Source organism: Balaenoptera physalus (genome assembly GCF_965194825.1).
Source record: "Balaenoptera physalus genome assembly, chromosome: 19".
NCBI lineage: Eukaryota > Metazoa > Chordata > Mammalia > Artiodactyla > Balaenopteridae > Balaenoptera > Balaenoptera physalus.
Genome location: NC_138900.1, coordinates 4,260,787 through 4,288,614, shown reverse-complemented (window position 1 = coordinate 4,288,614; position 27,828 = coordinate 4,260,787). Strand labels below are relative to the sequence as shown.

At 44.8% G+C, this 27,828-nt stretch overlaps 1 protein-coding gene and 1 long non-coding RNA gene across 3 annotated transcripts in view; both read right to left on the bottom strand.

Annotated features, from left to right (window-relative positions):
• Nucleotides 1-13,599, bottom strand: part of LOC309648353 — a 351,118-nt gene extending 337,519 nt beyond the window's left edge. Inside the window, exon 1 of the long non-coding RNA XR_014256628.1 lies at nucleotides 12,201-13,599. This is a non-coding gene — a long non-coding RNA (uncharacterized lncRNA). The remainder of the gene's footprint in view (nucleotides 1-12,200) is intronic.
• LOC309648159 (cationic amino acid transporter 3-like) lies at nucleotides 125-26,439 on the bottom strand. 2 transcript variants are annotated; one of them, XM_082436478.1, is made up of 12 exons: nucleotides 24,614-26,439; nucleotides 6,011-6,410; nucleotides 5,246-5,404; nucleotides 3,744-3,921; nucleotides 3,425-3,537; nucleotides 2,700-2,922; nucleotides 2,391-2,530; nucleotides 1,869-1,971; nucleotides 1,479-1,678; nucleotides 1,113-1,279; nucleotides 731-839; nucleotides 125-562 (listed from the first exon to the last, which is right to left on the bottom strand). In XM_082436478.1, the coding sequence occupies exons 2-12, from the start codon at nucleotides 6,390-6,392 to the stop codon at nucleotides 444-446; spliced, it is 1,893 nt and encodes a 630-aa protein (XP_082292604.1). In that variant the 5' UTR covers nucleotides 6,393-6,410; nucleotides 24,614-26,439; the 3' UTR covers nucleotides 125-443. The 2 variants fall into 2 exon arrangements, with proteins under 2 accessions (XP_082292604.1, XP_082292603.1); XM_082436477.1 differs by lacking the exon at nucleotides 24,614-26,439 and adding an exon at nucleotides 10,934-11,006.
• Nucleotides 26,440-27,828: the final 1,389 nt, after the last annotated feature.

Below are 27,828 nucleotides of genomic sequence, written 5' to 3'. Positions count from 1 at the left end.
ATGGAGAATCACACCACAAAAAAAGGAAATACAGTGCAACTCTTAACACAATGTATAGTTACCTATGTTTTCTTCCCATGTGGACATCTATGTGTTTTTGCTGGAAAAAGGCACAAGAAGGCAATTCTTACCTGCAGGTTAATATTTTATTTTTTCTCTAGTTTCTGGTTACCTTGTACTTTCTTTGTGAAAATTCATCTTGCTGCACAGGTAAGAAGCATGCACTTTTCTGAATATATATATATATATATATATATATATGTAATGCTTTGAAATGGTTACTTAAAAATTATACAACATAGAAGTCATTTTGTCCACCGGCATTAAATATAGGGCTGTAAATTCATCCCACCTTCACACTCCGTAGAGCCTCAAAGTGCCCCCTTGAACCAGAAGATACCTCCAGTCATGGCGGGATTCCACACAGCATCTATGGCCTGTGGTTAAGATGATTCAGCACCAGGGATGTTTTTATCAAAAGTCTGGGAGTTGGAGGCTGGCGGCTGTTGATTATTCTCCTCCAAGCTGTGTCGGATCCCATATCCAAAGTATATGACAAATCCTAGTAGAGAAATAAGACAATGAGAAGGAAAAGCAGGTGCCCTCCCTGCTTACACATGCCCAACAGTCCCGCTATTATGGCGTCTGACACAGTTTGCGGGGAGAGGTAGTAGAAAGAGGGTTGGGTTCAGTCACTCAAGAGGCCTTTTAATCCCAGAAAGCCACTTACCAATCACCATCCAGACACCAAATTGGGCCCAAGTCCCAGACGTCATCTGCATCATTAAGTAGACATTCACAAAGATGCTCATCAGTGGGAGAACAGGCAAAGCAGGGACCTGTGGGCAAAGTCAGTTATTCCCTGAACACACCACAGACGTCTGAGAGGCAGGCCTCTGCCCCACATGCTCGAGAAGGCTCCAGTCCTATTCAGGCTGTGCGTTCAGTGCCTACTGAAGTTGGGTACGTAAAGCACTGAGTGTGGATCAGGGAAGGGTCCATTAGTTTTAATAACTCCCCTTCTTCCCTGGTCCAGCAAAGGATGTGGAGATCTCAAAGCATGCAGACTTCACGCACTCAGCGTGGATAGCTGGGCGCATAAGGTCGCCTACCTTGAAGTGAAGAGGAGTGGGGCTCTGGGGCTGCCTCCAAATGATGACAGTGACCCCAGTGACGAACAGTAGCAGCAGCACAGCCGCTGTTGTGTACACGGGGTCTCCAGAGAACACACGGCTGGGCCACTGGGCCAGGATCAGGCTCAGGACCGTCAGCAGGAGAACTGCAGGGGTCAAGGCAGAGGAGAACAGGTTCAGCTCCAGAAGCCAAACAGCTCACAACCTTGGGTCACACCCCTCCCCAAAACTGCCCACGTCACAAAGGGCCATCATATCTCCAAGACGCCTCAACCGCCAAAATACACACTCCCACCCTATCCTCTCAATTTCAGAATACCACCAAAGAGAACTCCCAATGCTCACCAAGCAGCGAGGCACATCCATAGATAATCTGGCCAGATTTCCGAGTGGGGATGGTGTTGATAGGGTCACACAGACTCTTTAGAATCTTTGAGGTTCCTGCTTCAGGAACAGATTCCAAAGGGCTTTCTTCAACTACGGGCTTCATCTCAGTTCCTTTCTCTGTTTTCTCAATCTTGCTTAAATTCTGGTCTGGTTGGTACCTGAATTAGAGGTATTAAGTCAATATTAACAGCAGCCCCTACTCATCCAACATCAAGCAGTCTAATCCATCTCTTTCCCAACTTAAGCCTAGCGGGACATTTAGAAGGCAGCATGGAGACAAACGACGATTATCTCCCCTTCAATCCCCAAGAGTCAAAGACCCCCAGCCAAGGTGTAGCGTAGTCTCACCTGAGGACAAGAACAGAAAAAGACACCAGGGAATAAGCAAGCAGGGTCCCGATTGACATGAGGTCCACGAGATCGCTGAGCTCGAAAAGTAATGCCATGACCCCTACAACAAGGGCACAAACAAGGTGGAGACGGAGTGAAAAACCAGTAGAAATATCCAAGTTAAGAAAATTGATCAAAGAAGGAATGGGTGGGCTTCCCTGGTGGCGCAGTGGTTGAGAATCTGCCTGCTAATGCAGGGGACACGGGTTCGAGCCCTGGTCTGGGAAGATCCCACATGCCGCGGAGCAGCTGGGCCCATGAGCCACAACTACTGAGCCTGCGCGTCTGGAGCCTGTGCTCCGCAACAAGAGAGGCCGCGATAGTGAGAGGCCCGCGCACCGCGATGAAGAGTGGCCCCCGCTTGCCGCAACTAGAGAAAGCCCTCGCACAGAAACGAAGACCCAACACAGCCATAAATAAATAAATAAATAAATATTTGTTTAAAAAAAAAAAAAGAAGGAATGGGTATTGTTTATTTACCTGCAAGAGTTCCAGAAGCCAAGGTGGCCATGATGGGGGTGCGTGTACGGGCATGGATCCGGGCAAGTCCCCGGAAAAGGAGCCCGTCATCTGCCATTGAGTAGATGACACGAGGCATAGGGAACATGGCACCCAGGAGGCTGGAAGAGAAAAGGGGAACATGTGTGAGGACGTGGAGAAGCAGAACAGACTGGGGTGTCTGCTCCCTAGTCTACGTGGGGTAAGGTGTCTTTCCCTCTTGTCTCTCAATCCCAAGGGCTGGGATACCTGAGCATCTGACAGTAGATGGGAGAAAGCTTTGACACTGACCTGGATGTAAGAGCACAGAGGGTGCCAACAGCCACGACATATCTGGCAGGGGCCCAGCCGACATGCAGGAAAGCGTGTGGTAAGGGGCTGTCGGGATGAATCTGGTAGTAGGGCACCATGAGGGTGAGTGCCGCCGAGACCCCAGAATATGCCAGAAAGCAGATGCAGAGCGAGATCACAATGCTCAAGGGGATGGATCGCTGAGGATTCCGGGCTTCTTCCCCTGCAGGATGGGAGGAAGTATTGGGCCAGGAAAACACACTGTGATGAAATCACAAAATCCCCTTTTTGGACTTCCCTGGTGGTGCACTGGTTAAGAATCCGCCTGCCAATGCAGGGGACACGGGTTCGAGCCCTGGTCCGGGAAGATCCCACGTGCTGCGGAGCAGCTAAGCCCGTGCGCCACAACTACTGAGCCCGCGTGCCTAGAGCCCGTGCTCCCAACAAGAGAAGCCACCGCAATGAGAAGCCCGCGCACCGCAACGAAGAGTAGCCCCCGCTCACCACAACTAGAGAAAGCCTGCGCACAGCAACGAAGACCCAATGCAGCCAAAAATAAATAAATAAATAAATAAATAAATAAATAAATAAATAAATAAATAAATAATTTTTTTTTTTTTTTTTTAAATCCCCTTTCCTCCTGAACCTCCAAAAGAAACCCCTATGCCCAAGGGCAGCCTCATCTGTGCCCAAACCCCTGATGGGACACACAATGACCATGTTACCTGTAGTGGCAATGGCATCAAAACCAACAAATGCGTAGAAACATGTAGCTGCTCCTTGGAAAATCCCATTGAAGCCAAAAGGCACAAACCCTCCAGAACCCAGAGGGCCCAATCTATGGTGAGAGAAAGAGCAAGAAAGAATGTGGGTGAGCTGTGTTCAGCCATCTGTACTGGACTTTTTGGTTAATACCACAAGTTCTGGGCTCCAGGACCCCGTCACCTGGATCCATCAGCCCAGATCTCTTTAGTCCCCACCATATTCCCAGCTCTGCACACGTGCCCCCACAACCGTTACTAGGGCCAAGGATACCCTCCTAACCTAGAGGTGTCATTGGATCCAGATGTGACCAGTTTGTAGTCCTGTTCTGTGAGCTGCCAGTTGTGCAGATCTCCCTTGACGAAGCCAGAGATGATCATGAAGCTGAGAACCAAGAGGTTCAAGCCTGTGAACACTTTGTTAACCAGGGCCGACTCACGAGCTCCCAGAACCAGTACTCCTGCGGGCAAGACGGAATATGAAACGTGCAAAATAACCAAATGCATAGACACAGAAAGCAGACACGTGGTTGCCAGGGGCTGGGGTACTGAGGAGTTGGGCAGTGAGCGCTCAGCGGGTATGGGATTTCCTTCTGGGGTGATGAAAATGTTTGGAACTAGACAGAGGTGATGGTTACACAACATCGTGAATGTACTAAGGGCCACTTAATTGTACACTTTCAGATGGTTAATTTCTTATTGTGACAATCGTCGCACAGTAGACAGGTCTATCAAATCATCACATTGTACACCTTAAACTTATACAATGTATATCAATTATATCTCAATAAAGCTGGGGAAATAACAAAATGGTTAATTTTATGCTATACGAATTTCCTCTCAATTAAAAAAAAATCTTTGGGCTTCCCTGGTGGTGCAGTGGTTAAGAATCCGCCTTCCAGTGCAGGGGACATGGGTTCAAGCCCTGGTCCGGGAAGATCCCACGTGCTGCGGAGCAACTAAGCCCGTGCGCCACAACTACTGAGCCTGCACTCTAGAGCCCGCGAGCCACAACTACTGAGCCCGTGTGCCACAACTACTGAAGCTCGCGTGCCTAGAGACCGTGCTCCGCAACAAGAGAAGCCACCACAATAAGAAGCCTGTGCACCGCAACAAAAGAGTAGCCCCCACTCACCGCAACTAGAGAAAGCTGCGCACAGCAACAAAGACCCAATGCAGCCAAAAATAAATAATAAATAAATTAATTTAAAAAAAAATCTTTGATCTCAGTACAAAGGAAGAAACTCATTGGTCTAAGTAAATGATTCTCCCCTGGGGTGATTTTGCCCCCCAGGGGACTTTTAGCAATGGCTGGAGACACTGTAATTGACACAATTTGGACGGTGGGCATCCCTAGTATTTAGTACATAAAGGCCAGGGATGTTACTCAACATCCGACAGTGATCTAAAAAACAAAACAACAACCAAAAAAAACCTGGGACTTCCCTGGCGGTTCCGTGGTTAAGACTCCACGCTTCCACTGCAGGGGGCACAAGTTTGACCCCTGGTTGGGGAACTAAGATCCCGCATGCCACGCAGCGCGGCCAAAAAAAAAACCCTCAAATGCACAGAACAGCCCCACACACCAAAGAATGATCCAGCCCAAATTGTCAGTGGTGCCAACAGTGGGAAACAATGGTCTATGTCTTGCCTTCCTGTCTCTCATATCACAGACCCTTCTTTCCAGTCATAAGACCCCCACCATTCTTCCATCCCAAGCCTTTCCCACCCCAGCTCCCCCTCCACACCCCACTCTTCCCATCCTATCACTGCACCCTGTCTCACCCGTAAGCAGCAGTACCAAACCCAGAGCAAAAAAGTCTGGGTACTTGGCCAGGAAGTAGGGCACATGCAGAGAGAAAGTTCCCCGTAACACCTGAGAGATGTAGTTCCCAATCAGGCTGTCAAAAGCGGAGCTCCAGGCCCGGGCCACGCTGGCAGTGCCTGCAGCAACAGAAGAAGGAATATTTATTAACAAACATTAATTGAAGCCCTACCACGTGTCATGGGATGTATTTGGGAGAGGTGGGGGGACGCATACAAAATACCTAATCTCTAAGAGTTTCTTTTCATGGGCTGGGGACAGTAGACCCAGATGATCTACAAAATAGGTCAACTGTTTAATGTTAGGAGATCAATGTTATGCAAAAAAAAAAAAAAGAAAGAAAAAGAAAAAGAAAACAGGTTAAGTGGGAGTGAAAAGTCTGGGAGATGAGGGTTGAAATTTTAAATCAAGTAGCAAAGGAAACTCCCATGAAGGCAACAACTGAGGAGAGACTTCCACATGGTGAGGGGGTGAGCCTGAGGGACACGCCTCCCTCTCACCCACTCCCTACACTTTCCTTTCCTTCTTTGTTCTAGGCCCCATGATCTAAGGAAAATAGGATAGAGCAGAGTAGAATGAAGTTGTGGGGTTTTGCTGCCACTATTACCCACTTCACCCCACAAGGTGGAGAACAAATTCCTCACGAATGAGTCAAGACCTTAAATGCCACCTCCTAGTTTCCTGATCTTAAGCCCCACACTTTCCTCCCACCCCCATCATCTCACCGATGACATAGGACAGTATGAGGTTCCAGCCAGTAATGAAGGCACACAGTTGTCCCACTGTGACATAGCTGTAGAGATACGCAGAACCAGAGCACGGTACCCGGGCCCCAAACTCGGCATAGCAGAGCCCAGACAACACAGAAGACAGGGCGGCCACCAGGAAGCAGATGACAATCGCTGGGCCAGCTTTGTCCTTGGCCACTTCTCCAGCCAGGATGTACACGCCAGCTCCCAGGGTGCTGCCCACGCCCAGGGCCACCAGGTCGAGGGTGTTCAGACAACGAGCCATGCGACTCTCAGACTCTTCCCTGGGCTCCAGAGGCCGCCTGCGGATCAGCTTCTGACCAAGTTGGTAAACATCCTGACACAGCATCTTAGACATAGTTGAGGAGGCTACAATCTGCGGAGAAAGCAAGACACACAGCCATCAAGAACGTCCATCCACCCCTGGCCCTGGGAGTTCAATTCCACAGAACAATGGAGTTATGGGGAGCAGGTGGTAAAAGTACACATTGGGCAAGTTCTCTGTCTCTGAGCTTTGGTTTCTTCAAACATAAAGAAGACTTTTAATGTATTTCAAAGGTATTGGAAGAGTTGCTTCAAGAGAAGTGAGGGGGAGCAGATTATGTATCCCCAAAATGTGCCATTTGGGGATGTGGACTGTCTTGAGTTGAAGGCAATTAAGACCCAGCAGACTGGACTTCCCTGGTGGCACAGTGGTTAAGAATCCGCCTGCCAGTGCAGGAGACACGGGTTCGATCCCTGGACCAGGAAGATCCCACATGCCAGGGAGCAACGAAGCCCGTGTGCCACAACTACTGAGCCTGCGCTCTAGAGCCCGTGAGCCACAACTACTGAGCCCATGTGCCACAACTACTGAAGCCCGCGTGCTGCATCTACTGAAGCCTGCACGCAGCAACGAAGACTCAACACAGCTAAAAATAAAAATAAATAAAATAAACTTAAAAAAAAAAAAAAAACCCAGCAGACTCAGGAAAAGCTCCTTGCCTCTCCCTTAACTGCTCAAAATAATTTAGATTAGGAGGCTTATGCCAGGAAGAGAGATAACTTTTTTTTTAACCAGAGAGAACTTTTTATCTCAGAAAAACTTACCTGCATGGAGTGGCAAACATTTGCTTACCAAGCATTTGCTTTTCCCGTCTTTCTGTGAGCTGTCTTCCCCTTGAAGCCCCAGATCCATACCCCCTTCTCCTTAGCTCAGGGTAGCATACAAGCCTCAATTGCCTGTCTTTGAACCTCAGAGTTTTTATGGGGCTCCCGTATGTAGGAAATTATTTAATCTGTCGTATATCAATTTAATTATTAGACTCAGCAAAGAACCTAGAAAGAAAAGTTCTCCACCCCTATAGAAGCAAAAACTTCCAGCACAGTGCCTGGCACACAGTAGCTGCTTAAATACTATTAGGTGAATGGATAAGAATGTTGATCCTTAAAGTGAAATCAACCAGCTTGGGACTTCCCTGGTGGCGCAGTGGTTAAGAATCCGCCTGCCAATGCAGGGGACATGGGTTCGAGCCCTGGTCCGGGAAGATCCCACATGCCGCGGAGCGACTAAGCCCGTGCACCACAACTACTGAACCTGCACTCTAGAGCCGGTGAGCCTCAACTACTGAAGCCCACGCACCTAGAGCCCGTGCTCTGCAGCAAGAGAAGCCACCGCAATGAGAAGCCCGCGCACCGCAACGAAGAGTAGCCCCCGCTCACTGCAACTAGAGGAAGGCTGCACACAGTAACTTAGACCCAACGCAGCCAAAAAAATTTTTTTAATAAATTAATTTTAAAAAAAGAAAAGAAAAGACATCAACCAGCTCTGCTGGTTCAAATCTAGCACTGTGATGTGTAGCTTGTTTGATTTTGCATGAGCTATATGCCACTTTGTTCTCCTTTCTTCTATAAAACAGGGAAATTTATTATTATCATCTTTATTCCCTCCCTTCCTTGATGTGAGTGAAGTGACAGTTTAAGGGGCTCGGTGATCAGAGCAATGAAACCAAGTCCCTGTAAAACCGAATTCCCCTGCTGAGTTTATGATTCACCTCTCCATCCAAAACTTTATTCCCTTTCTTGTCCCAACCCTGTTCCCCTCAGGATTGAGGGGTATCAAAGAAAAGGGGGATTGAACTCAGGCAGGACACTGCAGGACCCTCCTCGTACAAAAGTTTTTCTGTGTCCCCTCATTGGTTTGTAAAGAAAGGATTTAGTCTCCTAGGTTTTCCCAAGTTCCAAAGAGCAGACTCAAGCAGTTACTAGTTAGGGAAGTGAGAGTATGCAGAAACAAAGGAAAAGCAGTACCAAATGGCCTTAAAGGAAAAAACAGCAGGGACCAACCTGCTTGACATTCTTAACTTGTCACGTAGGCTCTAAGTAAATAACAAAATGCCTCAACCATTGTTTTTGCTCTCTTCTAGAAAGAGGTTAAGGGATCACAAGACCTTGACGTACTAGTTTGCTTTGCAGGAACACGTAGATCAATCACAATCACCAATGACCCACTGAGTCACAAAAATGCTGTCAGGAAGTCTGCAACTGAGATCTTATCCAGAAACTAAAATCACAAAGATCACCTCCCCTTTACTCTTCTTTCCTTTAGAAACCTTGCAACCTGGCCAGCCAGCAAGGTGGATTTGAGATCAACCTATTTCTCCCAACTTCTCAAGAGGGTGGCACCCTCGCAACTGATAAACCTTTCCCTGCTCCAAACACCAATGTTTCAATTTGTTTGGCCTCACTGTGCGTCAGGCACATGAACTTGGATTTCACAACAATCTCACACTCCACACATTTATACACCAAGGATCCTGAAACCTGAAGCTTTCTCTTTCACGGCTTGCGGAGTGAAATTGAACTAGAACTCAGAGTTGGGGCAAAACGAGATGGAATTTGCAGGGAGGGACAGACTGTAGCCCAGCCCAGGGAAAGCATTAAACCAGAGTGGCTCCCAGCTGCCTGGAGGGAGGGAGGACTAATCTTCATTCTGAATCAGAAATGATGGAACTCTGTTTCCTGCTCCTCTGGGGCATGAAATGTCTCCTCACTACAAGGCTGTAGGGCTAGGCTGACCCAGTGAACAAATGTTATCATCAGGGCGCTTCTGTACCTGATACTCCAAGTTTTGCATTTTGGTTAAGAGCAAGCATTCAAACAGCCAAGAAACTCTGATTAGAATCTTGGCTCTGCCAACACCCCTGTGCCTTTGAACAAGTCACTTACTGCTCTGGACCTCTGTTTTCTTCTTTTTCAAATGCTGCTGATGAACCCTTGGACACTGTTAGTAGGAAAGTAAAATGGAGCAGCTGCTGTAGATAAAGTATGGTGGTTCCTCCAAAAACTAAAAAATGGATTTACCATATGATCCATCAATTTCCCCTATGGGTATATACCCCAAAGAACTGAAAATAGGGTCTCAAAGAGATATCTGTACACCCATGTTTATAGCAGCATTATTCACAGTAGCTGAAAGACGGAAGCAGCCCAAATGTCTATCCACAAAGGAATGGATAAATACAATGGGGTCTATACATACAGTGGAATGTCATTCAGCCTTAAAAAGACAGGAAAGGGAATTCTCTGCTGGTCCAGTTGTTAGGACTCCACGGTATCACTGCAGGGAACACAATTTCGATCCCTGGTCTGGGAATTAACATCCTGCATGCCACGCGGCACAGCCAAAAAAAAAAAAAAAAACAGGAAATTCCGATGCATGCTACAACATGGAAGAACCTTGAGGACATTATGCTAAGTGACATAAGCCAGTCACAAAAAGACAAAAAATGTATGATTCCACTTCTATGAAGTACCTAGAGTAGTCAAATTCACTTGATTAGAGACAGAAAGTAGAATTGTGGTTTTCTAGGGTCTGGGGTGAGGGGGAAATGAGGACACAGTTTCAGTTTTACAAGATAATAAGAGCTGTGGAGATTGGTTGTGCAACAATGTGAATATACTTAACATCACTGAACTGTACACTTAAAAATGGTTAAGGTGGCAAATTTTATGTTATGTGTATTTTACCACCATTTTTTAAAACTTCAGCCAAGGACTTCCCTGGTGACGCAGTGGTTAAGAACCCGCCTGTCAATGCAGGGGACACGGGTTTGAGTCCTGGTCCAGGAAGATCCCATATGCCACACAGCAACTAAGCCCCGTACGCCACAACTACTGAGCCTGTGCTCTGGAGCCCGCGAGCCACAACTGCTGAGCCCGAGTGCCACAACTACCGACGCCCACGCGCCTAGAGCCCGTGCTCTGCAACAAGAGAAGCCACCGCAATGAGAAGCCCGTGCACCGCAACGAAGCGTAGCCCCCGCTCGCCGCAACTAGAGAAAGCCCGCGTGCAGCAACGAAGACCCAGCGCAGCCAAAAATAAAATAAATTAATTAATATTAAAAAAAAAAAAAAAAGTTCAGCCAATGATAAATAGTAGAGCCAGCTTCACAGAGTTACTGGGTGTAACGAACCCAAAAGCGATTTAATGTAAATCACCATACAGTCCTCCTCCTCGGCGCAAAATCCGCAATGCTCAAGTTTCTTACAGTCTCCCCTTGTACCCCCAGAGGAGGAATCCACAGATACGGCGGGCCAACAGTATACAGGAGACTGACATCAGTGGTCCACATGTCATAAACCCTATATAAGGGTAAGCTTTAATATTGTTTCAACACCAATCAAAAAAACATGAGTCAGAGCCTCCAGACACTGATGCAACCTCCCCCTACCCCACCTCTTCTTACACAACCACACACAGCTCCCAGCTCCTTCTGCTTTCATCTGGAACATGGGTCTTGTCACCCTCAGGCTGGAACCAGGCCGACCCAACTGCACACTTGGAATGCAGAGGTCTCTTTAGGAGGATCTGAACTCAGCGCCCAGTCTCCTGCAGAAGAGGGGTTGCCCAAGACTTACCAAATTCTTGGAGCAGGAACTGAAGCACTGGATCAGAGTCAGTGAGGTTCCCTTTAAGCTGTGTAGGGCTGGAGCGGATACATCTCTAACAACCAAATCTGGGAACGCTTCCACAATAAAAGACAACTCAGTCCCTGGGTGGGGATGGGTGGGGACGCTCGGGGATGGGCGGGGCAAGCCTGCGGGGATAGAATCAGCCTGTTGAGCGTGTGTGGTTACCCTCAGGCGACTGTTCTGGGATGTGGAGTCTGTGTGTGGTAAAATACACACAACAGAAAATTTACCGTTTTAACCATTTTTGAGCATGCAGTTCAGTAGTGTTAAGTACATTCACATTTTGTGCAACCAAACAAGTTTTTCATCTTGCAAAACTGAAACCCTGTACCCATTAAACTACAATTTCCTCTTTCTCCTCCACCGGTTCCTGGTGATCACCATTCTACTTTCTGTCTCTATGAATCTGATGACTCTAGGTACTTCATTTAAGCGGAATCAAACAATATTTGTCCTTTCCTGTCATGCTTATTTCACTTAGCAGAATGTCCATAAGGTTCATCCATGTTGTAGCATGTGTTAGAATTCCCTTCATTTTAAAATAGATAGCTAGTGGGAAGCAGCCGCATAGCACAGGGAGATCAGCTCGGTGCTTTGTGACCACCTAGAGGGGTGGGATAGGGAGGGTGGGAGGGAGATGCAAGAGGGAGGGGATATGGGAATATAGGTATGCGTATAGCTGATTCACTTTGTTGTACAGCAGAAACTAACACAGCAGTGTGAAGCAATTATACTCCAATAAAAACGTTTAAAAAAAATAAAACGCATTAAACATCATAACACACATTTTTCTTTATATGTGCGTTTACCTGGAAGTGAAATTGCTGGGTCATCAGGTATCTATAGGTCTGTTTTACTAAACATTGCCACCTTGCTCTCCAACGTTTGTGTGCCAGTTTACACTCTATTCTGCAGGATATATGAATTCCTATCTTGTCAAATCTTGTCAAATCCATTTAGTATTCTCAGACTTTTACAAATTTTGCCAATCTGATGGGTGAGAAACATCATTAAAATTTTAAATTGCATCTCTGGGCTTCCCTGGTGGCACAGTGGTTAAGAATCCGCCTGCCAATGCAGGGGACACGGGTTCGAGCCCTGGTCCAGGAAGATCCCACATGCCGGGGAGCAACTAAGCCTGTGTGCCACAACTACTGAGCCTGTGCTCTAGAGCCCGCGAGCCACAACTACTGAGCCCGTGTGCCATAACTACTGAAGCCCGTGTGCCTAGAGCCCGTGCTCCGCAACAAGAGAAGCCACTGCAATGAGAAGCCCACGCACCACAACGAAGAACAGTCCCCGCTCACCACAACTAGAGAAAGCCCACGTGCAGCAAGGAAGACCCAACACAGCCATAAATAAATACATAAAGAAATAAATTTATAAAAATAAAATAAATAAAATAAACTGCATTTCTCTGATTAATGAAGTTGGGCATATTTTCATCTTTACTGGCAATTCCAGCAACTCTTCTATGAATAACATGTTCACATCTTTGCTTGCTGGTCAGCTGAATTATTTTTCTTTTGCGGGGGGAGGGACACAATTCTACATAGTGGTTAGCGGCAGACATGCTGAACTGCATTAGTTTCGATTCCAAATGTGTCATTAACCGTTGTTTGTACTTGGATGTTACCTAAACTCTCTGTGGCTCAGTTTCTTCACCTGTAAGACAAAGATAAAAATAGTATCTCATAGGATTACTCTGGTGGTTAAGGGAGTTAATACATACTAACCACTTAGAACAGATCCTGGCATATAGTAACTACTTAATAAATGTTAGCTACTCTCATTATCCTACTGGTGGTAAAGTGTTCTTTATATATTTTGGAGAGATTCTTTGTCTGTTATGTATGTTGCAAAAAATCTTTGTCGTTTGGCTTTGTTACCTTTTGTCATGCAGGCATTTTAAATTTTAATGTAAATGAATCAATTTTCTTTACAATTTGTGCTTTTTTTCCATGTATCTAAACATATTTTTCTTCACAGGATCATAAAATTGTCCTCTTGTATTTTAAAACTATTTTTTAACAAATTTAAGCCTTTAATCTACCTGGAATTTATTTTTTTTATATAGAGGCAATGATCTAATCCTCTTTCTTGCCATACAGAGAGCCAATTATTCCAATAAGTTTCCATTTTTGAGGTCACTTTTCTCATAAACCAAATGTACATATAAGCCAGAGTCTATTTCTAAGCTCTCAAGTTTGTCTAATTAATCTATTTTTAACCCTACAAAATTCCATACTGTTTTAATTACTATAGCTTTAAAATAATTCTTGATATCTAGAAGAGCAAATTCTCTTAGTTCTTCTCATAGCTGCCCTGCCTATTCCTGAACATCTTCTCATACACAGGAATTTTAAAATAAGTTCACCAAATTTCATGAAAAAATCTATTGAGATTTTTATTGGAATTACATTAACTTTGTAGGTCAATTTGGGTAATAATTTATAGTACATGTCCCTGATATAGAGCTTGTAGATGCATTAAAATGTTCTTATCTTGTTTGATTTTATCATTTTCTTCCATAAAAGTATTAAATACTATTTTCTAAATTTTTTTCCTTGGGTACCATGTAAATTTGAATGTAATTGTGAATGGAATTTTTTTTTTTTTTAATTATTTTTATTTATTTATTTTTGGCTGTGTTGGGTCTTCGTTTCTGTGCGAGGGCTTTCTCCAGTTGCGGCAAGCGGGGGCCACTCTTCATCGCGATGCGCGGGCCTCTCACTGTCGCGGCCTCCCTTGTGGCGGAGCACAGGCTCCAGACGCGCAGGCTCAGTAGTTGTGGCTCACGGGCCTAGTTGCTCCGCGGCATGTGGGATCTTCCCAGACCAGGGCTCGAACCCACGTCCCCTGCATTGGCAGGCAGATTCTCAACCACTGCGCCACCAGGGAAGCCCCGGAATTTTTTTTTTTTTATGCAGTGTTTCACAGAACTAACCCCCAAGGTTTTTTTGTTTTTTGGGTTTTTTTTTAATAATTCTACAGCATTTCTATTGATTGATTGATTGATTGATTGATTGGCTGTGTTGGGTCTTCGTTGCTGCACGCAGGCTTTCTCTAGTTGCGGCGAGCGGGGGCCACTCTCCATCGCGGTGCGCAGGCCTTTCACTATCGCGGCCTCTCTCGTTGCGGAGCACAGGCTCCAGATGCACAGGCTCAGTAATTGTGGCTCACGGGCCCAGTTGCTCCGCGGCATGTGGGATCTTCCCAGACTAGGGCTTGAACCCGTGTCCCCTGCACTGGCAGGCAGACTCTCAACCACTGTGCCACCAGGGAAACCCGTGAATGGAATTTTTAATAACATTTTCTATTTTCCAATAACTGTTAAATAAAATCTTACATTATAATCAAAAAAACAAAAAAGGAAAAGGAAATGTAGTGTGTATATATAGACAATGGAATATTATTCAGCCATTAAAAGAAGGAAACCTTGCTGTTTGTGAAAACGTGAATGGACCTGAGGACATTATGCTTATTGAAACGCATCAGACAATGAAAAACAATGTATGATTTCTCTTATATGTGGAATCTAAGTAAATTAAACTCATAACACCATAAATTCGAACTGTAGTTGTAAGGAGTAGGTGGTGGAGAAAGTGGGGAGATATTGGTAAAGGGTACAAACTTTCAGTTAAAAGATGAAAAAGTTCTAGGTATCTAATATATATCATGTTGACTATAGTTAATACTGCTGTATTGTATTTTTGCTATCTAGTATGAGAGAACTGCTTGTGTTCTCAACACACAGACACACACAAATAGAAGCTATGGGAGGTGACAGTTAATTAACTTGATTGTGGTAATCATTCACAGTGTCTATGTGTATTAAATCATCACTTTGGACATCTTAAAGAAATCTTCACTTTGTACAGTCTAAATATATGCAGTTTTGTGAATCATACTTCAGTAAACTGGAAAAAAGGAAAACCGATGAAGTGGTATTATCAGCCTACTACAGAATAGATTCCAAACAAGAAAGAGTGGCCTCACACATTAGACATTTACTGAGAATGTACTGGGTTGAAACAAATAACCCTCTGTTAAAAATATTCGACTGTTTTTTAAAAAAAATTTTTATTGGGGTGTGGTTGATTTGCAATGTTGTGTAGGCTTCAGGTGTACAGCAAAGTGAATCTGTTATACATATACATATATACACTCTTTTTTACATTCTTTTCCCATATAGGCCATTACAGAGTATTGAGTAGAGTTACCTGTGCTATACAGTAGGTCCTTGAATTTTGTTATTGTTTAATCTTTTTTTTTTTAATTTATTTATTTATTTATTTATTTATGGCTGTGTTGGATCTTCGTTTCTGTGCGAGGGCTTTCTCCAGTTGTGGCAAGCGGGGGTCACTCTTCATCGCGGTGCGCGGGCCTCTCACCATCGCGGCCTCTCTTGTTGCAGAGCACAGGCTCCAGACACGCAGGCTCAGTAGTTGTGGCTCACGGGCCTAGTTGCTCCGCGGCATGTGGGATCTTCCCAGACCAGGGCTCCAACCTGTGTCCCCTGCATTAGCAGGCGGATTCTCAACCACTGCACCACTAGGGAAGCCCATTGTTTAATCTTTGACAGATGCTCTGTACACTAACGCCATCATCGTAGTCACCAATGCTGTATGATGATGTGCATTCAACTAAACCACACTTGACTGAAATTCGAAGGCCACCAAAGCCAACGTTATAAAGTATATACTCAATGACTTTTAAAACACAACCCTGGGCTTCCCTGGTGGCACAGTGGTTGAGAATCTGCCTGCCAATGCAGGGGACACGGGTTCGAGCCCTGGTCTGCGAGGATCCCACATGCCGCGGAGCAACTAGGCCCATGAGCCACAATTGCTGAGCCTGCGCGTCTGGAGCCTGTGCTCCGCAACAAGAGAGGCCGCAATAATGAGAGGCCCGCGCACCGCGATGAAGAGTGGCCCCCACTTGCCGCAACTAGAGAAAGCCCTCGCACAGAAACGAAGACCCAACACAGCCATAAATAAATAAATAAATAAACCCAAAGTTTAAAAAAAAAAAAAAAAACCACAACCCTGATATTTGAGTAATCACTTATTTCATTAAAGAGGGAAGACCGAAAAACCAAAGAATGATACAACTCTGAAGATCACATAAAAATGTTTTCTGATTATGAACATTCATCTTTAATTTAGAATCTAGATGACACAGTCTTGCATTTCAGAGAGTGTTTGTAAATATTCTAAATGAAAGAAATGTTTAGAATTGTATTTGAATAAAATATTTTTTATATAAAAAAAGGAATTTCCTTCATTTTTAATGCTGTATAATACTCTACTATTTGTACATACCACATCTGGCTTATCCATTCGTTGGTCAATGGGCACTTGGGCTGCTTTCATGTTTTACCTATTGTGAATAGTGCTGCTATCAACAAGAGTCTATAAATATCTCTTCCAGAGTGTGCTTTCAATTCTTCTGGGTATATCCTCAGAAGTAGAATTGCTGGATCCTATGGTTTTAAAATTTTTGTCTGCTTGTGATGGAGAAAATGAACACATATTGAGGTATGGGGAAGTCATTTTGGCTTATACGTGGTTCAGCCTGAACTCTGTGTGAACTAAAACAGCCTGTCCAACCCTCGCAGCACATCTGCTTTAACCATTGAGGCAAAGAACGTCTGTTTTGAAGATAAGGAGGAGCAACTCCCTTCTCATGGCGTCCATGTTAACAGTCCCTGGAAGATAAGGTTCCCCTCCCAGACTCCAGGGTCCTGCTGCCTCACTGTCTATGTACTAAGTCTGTCTCTTTTGAAACCTTGATGGAATATACCCTGTCATTTTTGATGTATGTTCTCTGTTCAGATAAGGTATAAAACTGTGCTGAAAACCATGCTCCAACAGAGCAGTTCCAGGAATTCCCAGGAAGTACCCCGAGCTTCCACTGCAGGGGGCACGGGTTTGATACCTGGATCCCTGATCAGGGAACTAAGACCTAAGACCCCGGCATGCCGAGCAGCGCAGCCAAAAAAACAAAAACAAAAACAAACAAACAAAAAAACCAGAGCATTTCCTCAGACGTATGTAAGAGGCTATACTACTGGGCTATAGTGCCCAGTTTGGCTCAAATAAAACTCTTTTCTATTCCTATTATAGATTGTTTATTGATTATTTCCATGGACGCTTGAACTCATTTGATCATTAAGGACCCTGAGAAGTAGGGGCTGTAAGACTGGGGACCCCACTCCCAACCCTGCTGCCTCCAGTACTCTTAACACTACTCGACTTTGCACAGCCTGCCCATGGCCTGAGACACTCAAATGCAGGGAACCCCCAAGCCCACCTGGGCCCCAACCAGGAGGAGGGGAGCTTAAAATCTCTGATGTTAACTCAAGCAACAAAAACATTTAATAAGCATGGTGCCTGCATCCAGCCTTGCACAAAGGGATGGAAGAAGATAAAGGGGAGTGTGACTTAGTCCTCTTCTTCAAGGGCCCCTTCTGCAGGGAGAGCTGAGATCCCAGGCAGGGAAGGGAAATAGGATGTAAGAGGTAAGGAAGGAAAAACCTGGGAGTGACAGGGGAGCGTTGCAGCTGGGTGGCTGCTGGTGGAGGCTTGACAGGATTATGACATGCATCAAATAACACACATGCTAAAACACTGGGCACACACCACCAACCTGGGATTTAACTGTCATGGTTGACTGTTACATTAACTTTCTTTTCTTTTTTTTTTTTTTAAATTTTTGGCTGCGTTGGGTCTTCATTGCTGCGCGCAGGCTTTCTCTAGTTGAGGTGAGCGGGGGCTACTCTTCGTTGCGGTGCACGGGCTTCTCATTGCAGTGGCTTTTCTTGTTGCGGAGCATGGGCTCTAGGCACGTGGGCTCAGTAGTTGTGGCGCACGGGCTTCGTTGCTCCGTGGCATGTGGGGACTTCCCGGACCAGGTCTCGAACCCATGTCCCCTGCATTGGCAGGCGGATTCTTAACCACTGTGCCACCAGGGAAGCCCTATGTTAACTTTTGAAGGGCCAACCACATAAGATGGAATGAACTGGCTTAAGCTGTTGAGCGTTTTAGCTGGTTGTGTTGGGGACCCGCTCAAAACCCAAGAGTTGGTAGAAAGATGATTTCAGAGGGAAGACACTGAGATGCAACAGATGCAGAAAGACTTCTCAGAGCTTCCCTTGTCTGACTCAAAGCAGAAAATTCTGGTAAGTAAGGCTGCCAGAATCTCCCACTTGGGGAGAGGCCACTCCCAAAGAGGCAAAGGTGAGTAAACCTATTACTGTAATTCTCTTCTCCCAGAGTCTTATAGCCTGAAGAAGGAGGAAAGACCACTCACATCTGCACAAACATTACTGCAAACTTTCTCATCTCCGGTTTCTTCTCTTGATTTATTTGTCTTTCCCAAAGAAACCCATTTGTTCTTCCAATAGAAGTCTTTTCTCCCTACCCCCTCCCCCTACTAAGTTGAGTATATAAGCCTGTAACTTTAATCATTTAGCAAGTTATACTTTTGTTAGGTCCTGTATATAATCCTTTCTTCTGGTAATTTGCCTTTGGTCTGTCTGTTTTGTAAGCTCCAGTCAAAGACCCTAAGAGGATAGAGGGGGAAAGTTTTTCTGCTCCAACAGCGGCAAAGTTTAGATGCTTCAACAGTGTGATGCTGCTACTGAATAAGATGTGTGGCCAAGGGCTTCCCTGGTGGCGCAGTGGTTAAGAATCCGCCTGCCAATGCAGGGGACATGGGTTCGATCCCTGGTCTAGGAAGATCTCACATGCCACAGAGCAACTAAGCCCGTGCGCCACAACTACCGAGCCTGCGCTCTAGAGCCCATGAGACACAACTACGAAGCCCACGTGCCACAACTACTGAAGCCCACGCGCCTAGAGCCTGTGCTCCACAACAAAGAGTAGCCCCCGCTCGCCACAACTAGAGAATGCCCGCACACAGCAATGAAGACCCAACACAGCTGTAAATAAATAAATAAATAAATTTTATTAAAAAAAAAAAGATGTGTGGCCAAGTAAAAGAAGTAGAGTATAGAGTTCATTCATCTAACATTGCCAAAGGGCCCACTGTGTGCCAGGCACTAAAATAGGCATCAGGGACTTAGAAGTAAAGGGCACTCCCCTCTTTAACAACAGTGGGACACTTGGAGACAGTTTATATGGAATCCATTCCACACACCTTATACTGAAATAAACTTCATATGCTTAAAGGAGTCTAACTTTTCAAAACAACCATAACATAATAGGAGAAACCATGCAAAGAGTTTAATATTAGGACAGAGATTTAAGCCTTGAGGATGTTTACCTCCAATATCACATTGTATAGAATTTAAAAGACCCCAATTGTCAGCCATTATCTTCCTGTTATGATTCATGAGAATGTAACTCACTTCCACCTCTGCTTCTTTCTCTTCACCCTCTCATATGTCCAATATAATTTACCATTATATTTAGTTCATCTCACAGTGACTTTGGTCAATATAAGAGATATGCTTACATTGTTTTCCTTTTTTCCTTTTTCATTCAACCATTACCCTGTGTTTCAAGGTGAGAGTGTCATGACCATCACCCCTCATGACACCCTAATTTCCCAGCCTCTCTCCTTCACATCTGAAGGGTTACATTGCCAGATGGAATATTCTTGGCCAGGAATCTTTTCCTTTCAACACTTTGAATATGTCATTCCAGTCTCCTGGGCTTCTTCTGAGAAATCCACTGATAGCCTAATGGGGGTTCCTTTGTAGGTTACAATTTTCCTTTCCCTAGCTGCCTTGAGGATTCTTTCTTTGTCCTTGATTTTTTTTTAAATTATTTATTTATTTATTTATTTTTTGGCTGTGTTGGGTCTTAGTTTCTGTGCGAGGGCTTCCTCTAGTTGCTGCAAACGGGGCCACTCTTCATCGCGGTGCGCGGGCCTCTCACTATCGCGGCCTCTCTTGTTGCAGAGCACAGGCTCCAGACACGCAGGCTCAGTAGTTGTGGCTCACGGGCCCAGCTGCTCCGCGGCATGTGGGATCTTCCCAGACCAGGGCTCGAACCGGTGTGCCCTGCATTGGTAGGCAGATTCTCAACCACTGCGCCACCAGGGAAGCCCTGTCCTTGATTTTTGACAGTTTCATTGTACTGTTTCTCTGAGAAGACCTTTTGCATTGAGATAATAGGGTGACCTATGAGCTTCATGTATTTGCATATCCAATTCTCTCTTCAGGTTTGAGAAGTTCTCAGCTAATATTTCTTTTTATTTATTTATATTTTTTTATACAGCAGATTCTTATTAGTTATCCATTTTATACATATTAGTGTATATATGTCAATCCCAATCTCCCAATTCATCACACCAAGCTAATATTTCTTTAAATAAATATTTGTTCCCTTCTCCCTCCCTTCTCCATCTGGTTCCCAATTATTCTACTATTAGTACTTTTGATGGAACTCCATAGATTACATAGGCTTTCTTTGCTCTTTTTCATTCTTTCTTCTTTGCTAACCTCTATTCAAAATTCCTATCCTCTAACTCACTTATTCTATTTTCCGTTTTCTCTACTCTCCTGCAGATGTTTTCTGCTGCATTTTTTCATTTCATCCACTGAGTTCTTCAGCTCCAGAAATTGTTTGGTTCTTTTTTATGGTTTCTATCTCATTGGTAAAACTCCCACTTTGATACTGTGTGTTTTGGTGGTTTTTTTTTTTAGATTTCATTGAATTTTCTTTCTGAGTTTTCTTGTAGCTCACTGAGTTTCTTCAAAACAGCAGTTTTGAATTCTTTAACTGCTAAATCACAAAATGTCGTGGCTTTGAGCTCAACTGTTGGAAAAGTATTATTCTTGTAATGACATTTTTATTTTCTATTTTCCTTGGAGTTTTGCATTAGTGCTTTCACAGCTGGGGTATTTTGTTCCATGGTGGTGTCCTTCGTTATCTGCGGTTTTCTCTTTGTATCAGTACACCTGTTCCACTCTTCTTGCTCCCTCTTGTGGAGAATTCTCAAGCTTTTACATCTTCTCTGGTCTTACAACTCGGCAGACGGCCTCCTGGAAGCCTCGTTTTGGTTTTCCAGAAGGTGGCGCTATAGCTCAAATTTGTGGGCACCCTTGCCCATAGCAGGTGGCCAGTTTTCTGAGCATGCGCCCTGTCTACCAGAGCTCCCTTGGGTGCTGCTGGTGGAAGCTCAAACAAAGAGCCCCCGAAGAGTGGCAGGAGGTGTGGGTTTAGCAATCAGGGCTTTTGAGGGTGCTGGTGGACCCAGTAGGGAGATTCCCAGGAGTAGTACTCCCAGAGGCTTGTAAGAGGACCCCCTGTTCAAAGCAATTGCTTTAGTGCCCTTTGAAATGCTTATCTGCCTCTTTCCCAATATGCTTCCTCTCCCTTGTCACGGATGTCCAGCCTCAGTACTCTGGGTCTCCAGCTGTGTCCTGCCTAACTAGGGTAGCTGAGCACTCACTCACCACTTTCCTTCTCTGTGGTGGGAGAGGTGGCCTCTGGATAGATCAGCCCCACGAGATGTTTCCTTGGAGGGGGAAGGGGAAAGTTTATCTTACTGCCGCATTTGCTTTGACCAGACTGGTTTTATTGGCAGTTGGAATCTCCGCTGGAGAAGACTGGACTTTTGCACATTCCCTCTCCTGCTTGGGAACCTGCCCAGGTCAGTACTCTCCAGGTTCCCCCCACCTTCTCACCACCAGAGGAGGGGTCAAAGCAGGTTCCCTGGCTCTGCAGGTTCTGTAGCCCACATAGACATCTTTCTGGTGTTTCCCAGATCCACAGATAGACAGGACTTCTCCAGGGTTCTTTGGGCATATGGTGATAGATCCCACAACACCCACAAAGGTGCCTTTCTTCCTGAATGGGTTTGTTTGTTTATTTATTTATTTATAAATATAGTTGGTTGGTTTGCAATATTATGTTAGTTTCAGGTGTACAGCATAGTGACTCAGTATTTTTACATATACTATGTGATATCACTTATATGTGGAATCTAAAAAAAAAATTACAAATGAATGTATATAGCAAAACAGAAAGAGACTCACAGATTCAGAAAACAAACAGGTGGTTACCAGTGGAGAGAGGGAAGGGAGAGTGGCAAGTTAAGGGTTTGGGATTGACAGACACTAAGCACTATATATAAAATAGATAAGCAACAAGGAGATATCTTAGAGCACAAGGAATTATAACCATTATCTTGTAATAACTTTTAATCGAATATAATCTGTAAATATACTGCATCACTAGGCTGTACATCTGAAACTGATATAATATTGTAAATAAACTATACTTCAATTTTAAAAATGCTAGCATAACAAATAGTTCACAATTGCTCATTTCTTAGTTTTGACTAGAAATTAACTTTTCTAAGGGTTAAGATTCTGGTTAATATATGTAATTAAGAAGGAAAACATCTTTGTGTGCAAGGAAGTTTCTAAAAAGTTATAAGGAATGGACATGCATTTTGTTAAAGGAAATTAATTTGTCCCAAAGCTAGGTTAAAGTGAGGAGAGTGGGAGAAGCACAGTATAAAATCTGAATGTAGAGAAGGAAGTTACAGAAAGTTTGTGAAAACGGAACTCTGGGAAAAGAGTTCTGTTCATGACCAGGTCTGGCAAAGCTGAGAATGAATTTAATTGAGTGAATAAATTTTAATATTAAAAGTAAGTCGCTGCATGGGACTTCTCTGGCGGTCCAGTGGTTAGGATTCCACCCTTCCACTGCAGGGGGCACGGGCCTGACCTCTGGTCAAGGAACTAAGATCCTATAGCCCACAAGCTGCACGGCAAGGCCAAAGAAACCAAAAACCAAAAAAACAAAAACAGACAAAATACCTAATCTCAAAGAGTTCCTTTTCATTGAGTGGTGAGAGTAGACCCAGACGGTCCAAAACAATGGGTCAATTTTATTTAATATGTTAGGAGATCAATGTTATTCAAGAAAAGAAAACAGGTTAAGTGGGAGTGGGAGGTCTGGGAGATGAGGGTTGAAATTTTAAACTGAGGTGTAAGGGAAAATTCCAAGAAAGCAACAGCTGAGCCAAAACTTCAAAATGGTGAGGGATTGAGCCTGTGGGACATGCCCCCCTCTCACCCCTTCCCTACAGCTCCCTTTCCTTCTAGGTTCTTGGTCCACCATTTAAGGAAAGCAGGATAGAGCTCAGTAGAATGAAGTTGTGTGGTTTTCCTGCCACCGTTACATATTACATCACACGAGGTGGATAACAGAGTTCTCAGGAATGACTGAAGACCCCCCTCCTAGTTTCCCATAATAAGTCCTTTGTTGCCCCCACCCCTGCCATCTCACCAATGACACTGGAGAGTATGAGGTTCCAGCCAAAGATGAAGGCATCCCGTTGTCCCACTGTGACATAGCTGTAGAGATACACAGACCTGGTACCCAGGTCCAAAACTCAGCACAGCGGAGCCCAGACAACACAGAAGACAGGGTGGCCACCAAGAAGCAGATGACGATTGCGGGTCCAGCCATGAACTTGGCCACTCCACCAACCACGATGTGCATGCCAGCTGCCATGGTACTGCTCACACCCAAGGCCACCAGGTCGAGGGTGTTCAGACAGGGAGCCGTGGAGCTCTCAGAACATTCCCTGGGCTCCAGCAGTCATCTGCGGACCAGCTTTGGAACAAATTGGCAGATGTTCTGACACAGCATCTTAGACGCAGTTGGGAAGGCTAAGATCTTTTTAAAGATCTGCTGAGAGGGACTTCTCTGGTGGTCCAGTGGTTAAGACTCCGTGCTCCCAATGCAGGGGGCCTGGGTTCGATCCCTGGTCAGGGAACTAAGATCCCAAATGCTGCAATGAAGATCCCGCAAGCAGCAACAAAGATCCTACATGCCGCAACTAAGACCTGGCACAGGGCTTCCCTGGTGGTGCAGTGGTTGAGAATCTGCCTGCCAATGCAGGGGACATGGGTTCGAGCCCTGGTCTGGGAAGATCCCACATGCTGCGGAGCAACTAGGCCCCTGAGCCACAACTACTGAGCCTGCGCGTCTGGAGCGTGTGCTCCGCAACAAGAGAGGCTGCGATTGTGAGAGGCCTGTGCACCACGATGAAGAGTGGCCCCCGCTCGCCACAACTAGAGAAAGCCCTCGCACAGAAACGAAGACCCAACATAGCAATCAATCAATCAATCAATCTAAAAAAATTTTTTTTAATTAAAAAAAATTAATTAAAAAATAAAGACCTGGCACAGCCTAGTTAATTAATTAATTATTTTTTTAAAAAATGTCCATCCACCCTTGGCCCTGGGAGTCCAATTCCATGGAGCGAGAGTTATGGGGAACAGTCGGTAAAAGGACACATTGGGCAAGTTCTCCATCTCTGAGCTTTGGTTTCTTAAACATAAACAAGACTTTTAATATGTTTCTAAGTCACTGGAAGGATTGCTTGAAGAGAAGTGATGGGGAGTGGAATCCGTCTACCCCAAATTTGCCACTTTGTCATGTGGATGTGCTGAGCTGAAAGCAGTTCAGACCCTGCAGACTCAGGGAAAGCCCTTTGCCGCTCCCTTAATTGCTCAAAATAATTTAGATTAGGAGGCCTATGGCAGGAAGAGAGCTATTACCAGAGATAACTTTTTATCTCAGAAAGACTCACGTGTATACTCCAATAAAGATGTTAAAAAAAAGAAAGACTCACCTGCAAGGAGTGGCAAACATTTGTTTACCAAGCCTTTGCCCTTCCCATCTTCCTGTGGGATGTCTTCCTTCGCTTTGAAGCCCCAGATCCCTACCCAGTTCTCCTTAGGTCGGGGGAGCATATAAGCTTCAATTGCCTGAATGTCTTTGAGCTTCAGAGTTTATACGGGGCTCCCACACATACCAAATTAAATTTGTTAATCTGCCTTCTGTCAATTTAATTATTAGACCAGCCAAAGAACATGGAAAGCCAAGTTTTCCACCCCTACAGAAGCAAAAGCTTCCAGCAAAGTGCCTGGCACACAGTAGCTGCTTAATTGGTATGAGTTGAGTGGATAAGATCGCTGATTTTTAAATTGATATCACCAGCTCAAGAAAGCTATGGGAATGTTGTGGAGGGAAGCAGGCTTGTTTAACTATAAAGCCATAAATAAAAGCACGAGATAGGCCCCAGGTCATTAGGTGGAAGAAAAATGTTACCACCCTTCTACTGATTTGAATAAGTGCTATGACAGTCCTAGGTAGACCTCATAGGGTCAGACACCCTCCTGTCGAACACGAAGGTGGAGCTAGTGATGTAAGCCTGGCGACTACTGCAAGAAGGTGGTCTTTTCCCCTCCCCCACCTTCCTTTGATTACAAAATTGTAGCCCACTTAATCCTCGGGGCAGAGCCTCCTTGCCTGCCTCCTTGCATCTCTCACAAGCGTCCTATATTAATAAATCTATTTCTTGCCTGTCACTTTGCCTCTCCCTGAATTCCTTCTGCGCTGAGACACAAAGAACCTGAGCCTCAGTGAGTCCAGAGACCTGTGATTCTACTTAGTGATTCTAATTAGACCAGTGATTCTAATTAAAAGACCGTGGGTTCAGGTCCCTGTCAGGGTTTTGGCCGGGTTCGAGTCCCAATCTGATGTGCACGGTTTCACCAGCAATTCCACTTCTGGGTGTACATCCAAAAGAACTGAAAATAAGGTCTCAAGGAGATATCTGTACACCCATGTTCATAGCAGCATTATTCACAATAGCTGAAAGAGGAAGCCAACCCAAATGGCCATCCACGAAGAAATGGATAAACACAATGTGGTCTATACACACAGCGGAATATTATTCAGCCATGAAAAGACAGGAAATTCTGACGCACGCTACAACATGGGCGCAACTTGAGGACAATATGCTAAGTGACGTAACCCAGTCACAGAAAGACAAATATTGTATGATTCCACTTCTAGGAAGTACGGAGAGTAGTCAAATTCATTGAAACGTAAAGGAGAACGGTGGCTTGCCAGGGACTGGGGTGCGGGAGAAATGGGGAGTTATTGTTAAGTGAGGACACAGTTTCAGTTTTATAAGATGAAAAGAGCTCTGGAGATTGGTTGCACAGCAATGTAGATATACCTAACATTACTGAACTGTACACTTAAAAATGGTTAAAATGGTAAATTTTACGTTATGTGTATTTTACCACCATTTTTTAAATTGCTACCAATGATAAATAATAGAGCCAGCTTCTCGGAGTTGCTGGGTGGAGCAAACCCAAAAGTGATTTAATATAAATCACTATACAGTCACCCCTCATGAATACCAAAATCCAAGGATGCTTAAGTTCCTTACAGTCACCCCCATATCTGCAGATGAGGAACGCACAGACACAGAGGGCAGACAGAAGACTGAAATCAGTGGTCCACGTGTCACATTCACTGTATGAGGGTAATTATTAATACTGTTGGACACGAGTCAAAAAAATAGTCTTAGATCGTCAGGACACTGATCCAATCACCCCCCCACACACACACACAAACACACCTCTTTTCACACACGCCCACAGTTCCCAGCTCCTGTTTTTCATGTAGAAAATGGGTCAGGAGTCAGGCCGACCCAACTGCACACTTGGATTGCAGAGGTCTCCTTAGGAAGATCTGAACTCAGTGCCCAGTTTCCTACAGAAGAGGGGGTTACCCCAGACTTACTGGATCCTTGGAGTAGAGCCTGGAGCCCTGGATCAAAGCCAGAGAGGTTGAGTTTAAGCTGTGTAGGGCTGGAGCTGATACATCTCTAAAAACCAAAGCAGGGAGTCCCTGTGCACAGAAGACAACCCTTAACTCCTGGGTTGCTGGGGGTGGAGATGTGTTGGGAAAACTAATAAAATAGTCTTGTTCAGGCTTCAGAGGCAGAAGCAGGCCTCTGACCGACTTGTGACCCTGCCTGGACTGCCTGCTTGCCTGCACACCTAACAACTGTTATAAGTCAGGCAGCACTGATGATAAGAAAGGAGAATGGGTCTTAGAATTTCTTGAGCCCTGGAGACCTGGCCAGTCCCCTGGGGTCTGGAAAATCTTGTGACTCGCATGGTGAAATTAGCAGCGTTGTTACAATTGAACCAGAGCTGCATTTTTGCCGGCAAACTGATAATATCAGTTTGAGGCCTGGAATTATAAACAGAAGCCCTGCGAACTCCCATCGGAAATCTAAACAGTGGGATGGACGCAACACCTGGGACCCTTCCCAACTGGGGCTCCAGATTGCTGTTACTCAGAACTTCCCAGCTGCTGTTTGGATCTGGAAGTAGGTGTCGGCCCAATTCGGTGATGTATATATACCCTGTTACGTTTTTTTCTAATATTCTTATTCTTTTCCTTCTAATGATTGTATATTAAAATTAAGTGAAATCACCTTTCATTAAAGAATTGATTAAAGCTGTTTATTTGTGTGAGACGGAGTGGTTATTTTGCCAGCGAATCCAACAAACCTTAAAACCGAAAGCAGGTTTTCAGTAAAACAGGACGGGTTTGGGTGGGCGGGGAGCAAGTCCTGTGTTGCTATGAGCCCTTGACTCTTCTGTGGTTGCCCTCAGGGGATGGTTCTGAGATGCTTTTTACTGTGGTAAAGTACACATAACATAAAATGTACCATTGTAACCATCTTTAAGTGTGCAGTTCAGTCATGTTAAGTACATTCGCATTTTGTGCAACGAAACTCCAGGACTTTTTTCATCTTGCAAAATTGAAACTCTGTACCCATTCAACAATTCCCCCTTTCTTCTCTCAGTTCCTGGCAATCACCATTCCACTTTCTGTATCTATGAATCTGATGACTCTAGGTACTTCATTTAAGTGGAGTCATATAATATTTGTCCTTTCCTGTCAGGCTTATTTCTGTTGCAGCAAAAATAGAAATAAGGTTTTTTTCCTCTCCTGATAACCAGGAAAATAAAGGGA

Coding starts and splice junctions, on each gene's coding strand:
- LOC309648159 (XM_082436478.1), bottom strand. CDS start 6,392: ATGTCTAAGATGCTGTGTCAGGATGTTTACCAACTTGGTCAGAAGCTG. Junction 2,531..2,699: donor CTCTGTGCTCTTACATCCAG/GTCAGTGTCAAA, acceptor TTTCTCTTCCAG/CCTCCTGGGTGCCATGTTCC. Junction 563..730: donor TGGTGTCTGGATGGTGATTG/GTAAGTGGCTTT, acceptor TTTCTCTACTAG/GATTTGTCATATACTTTGGA.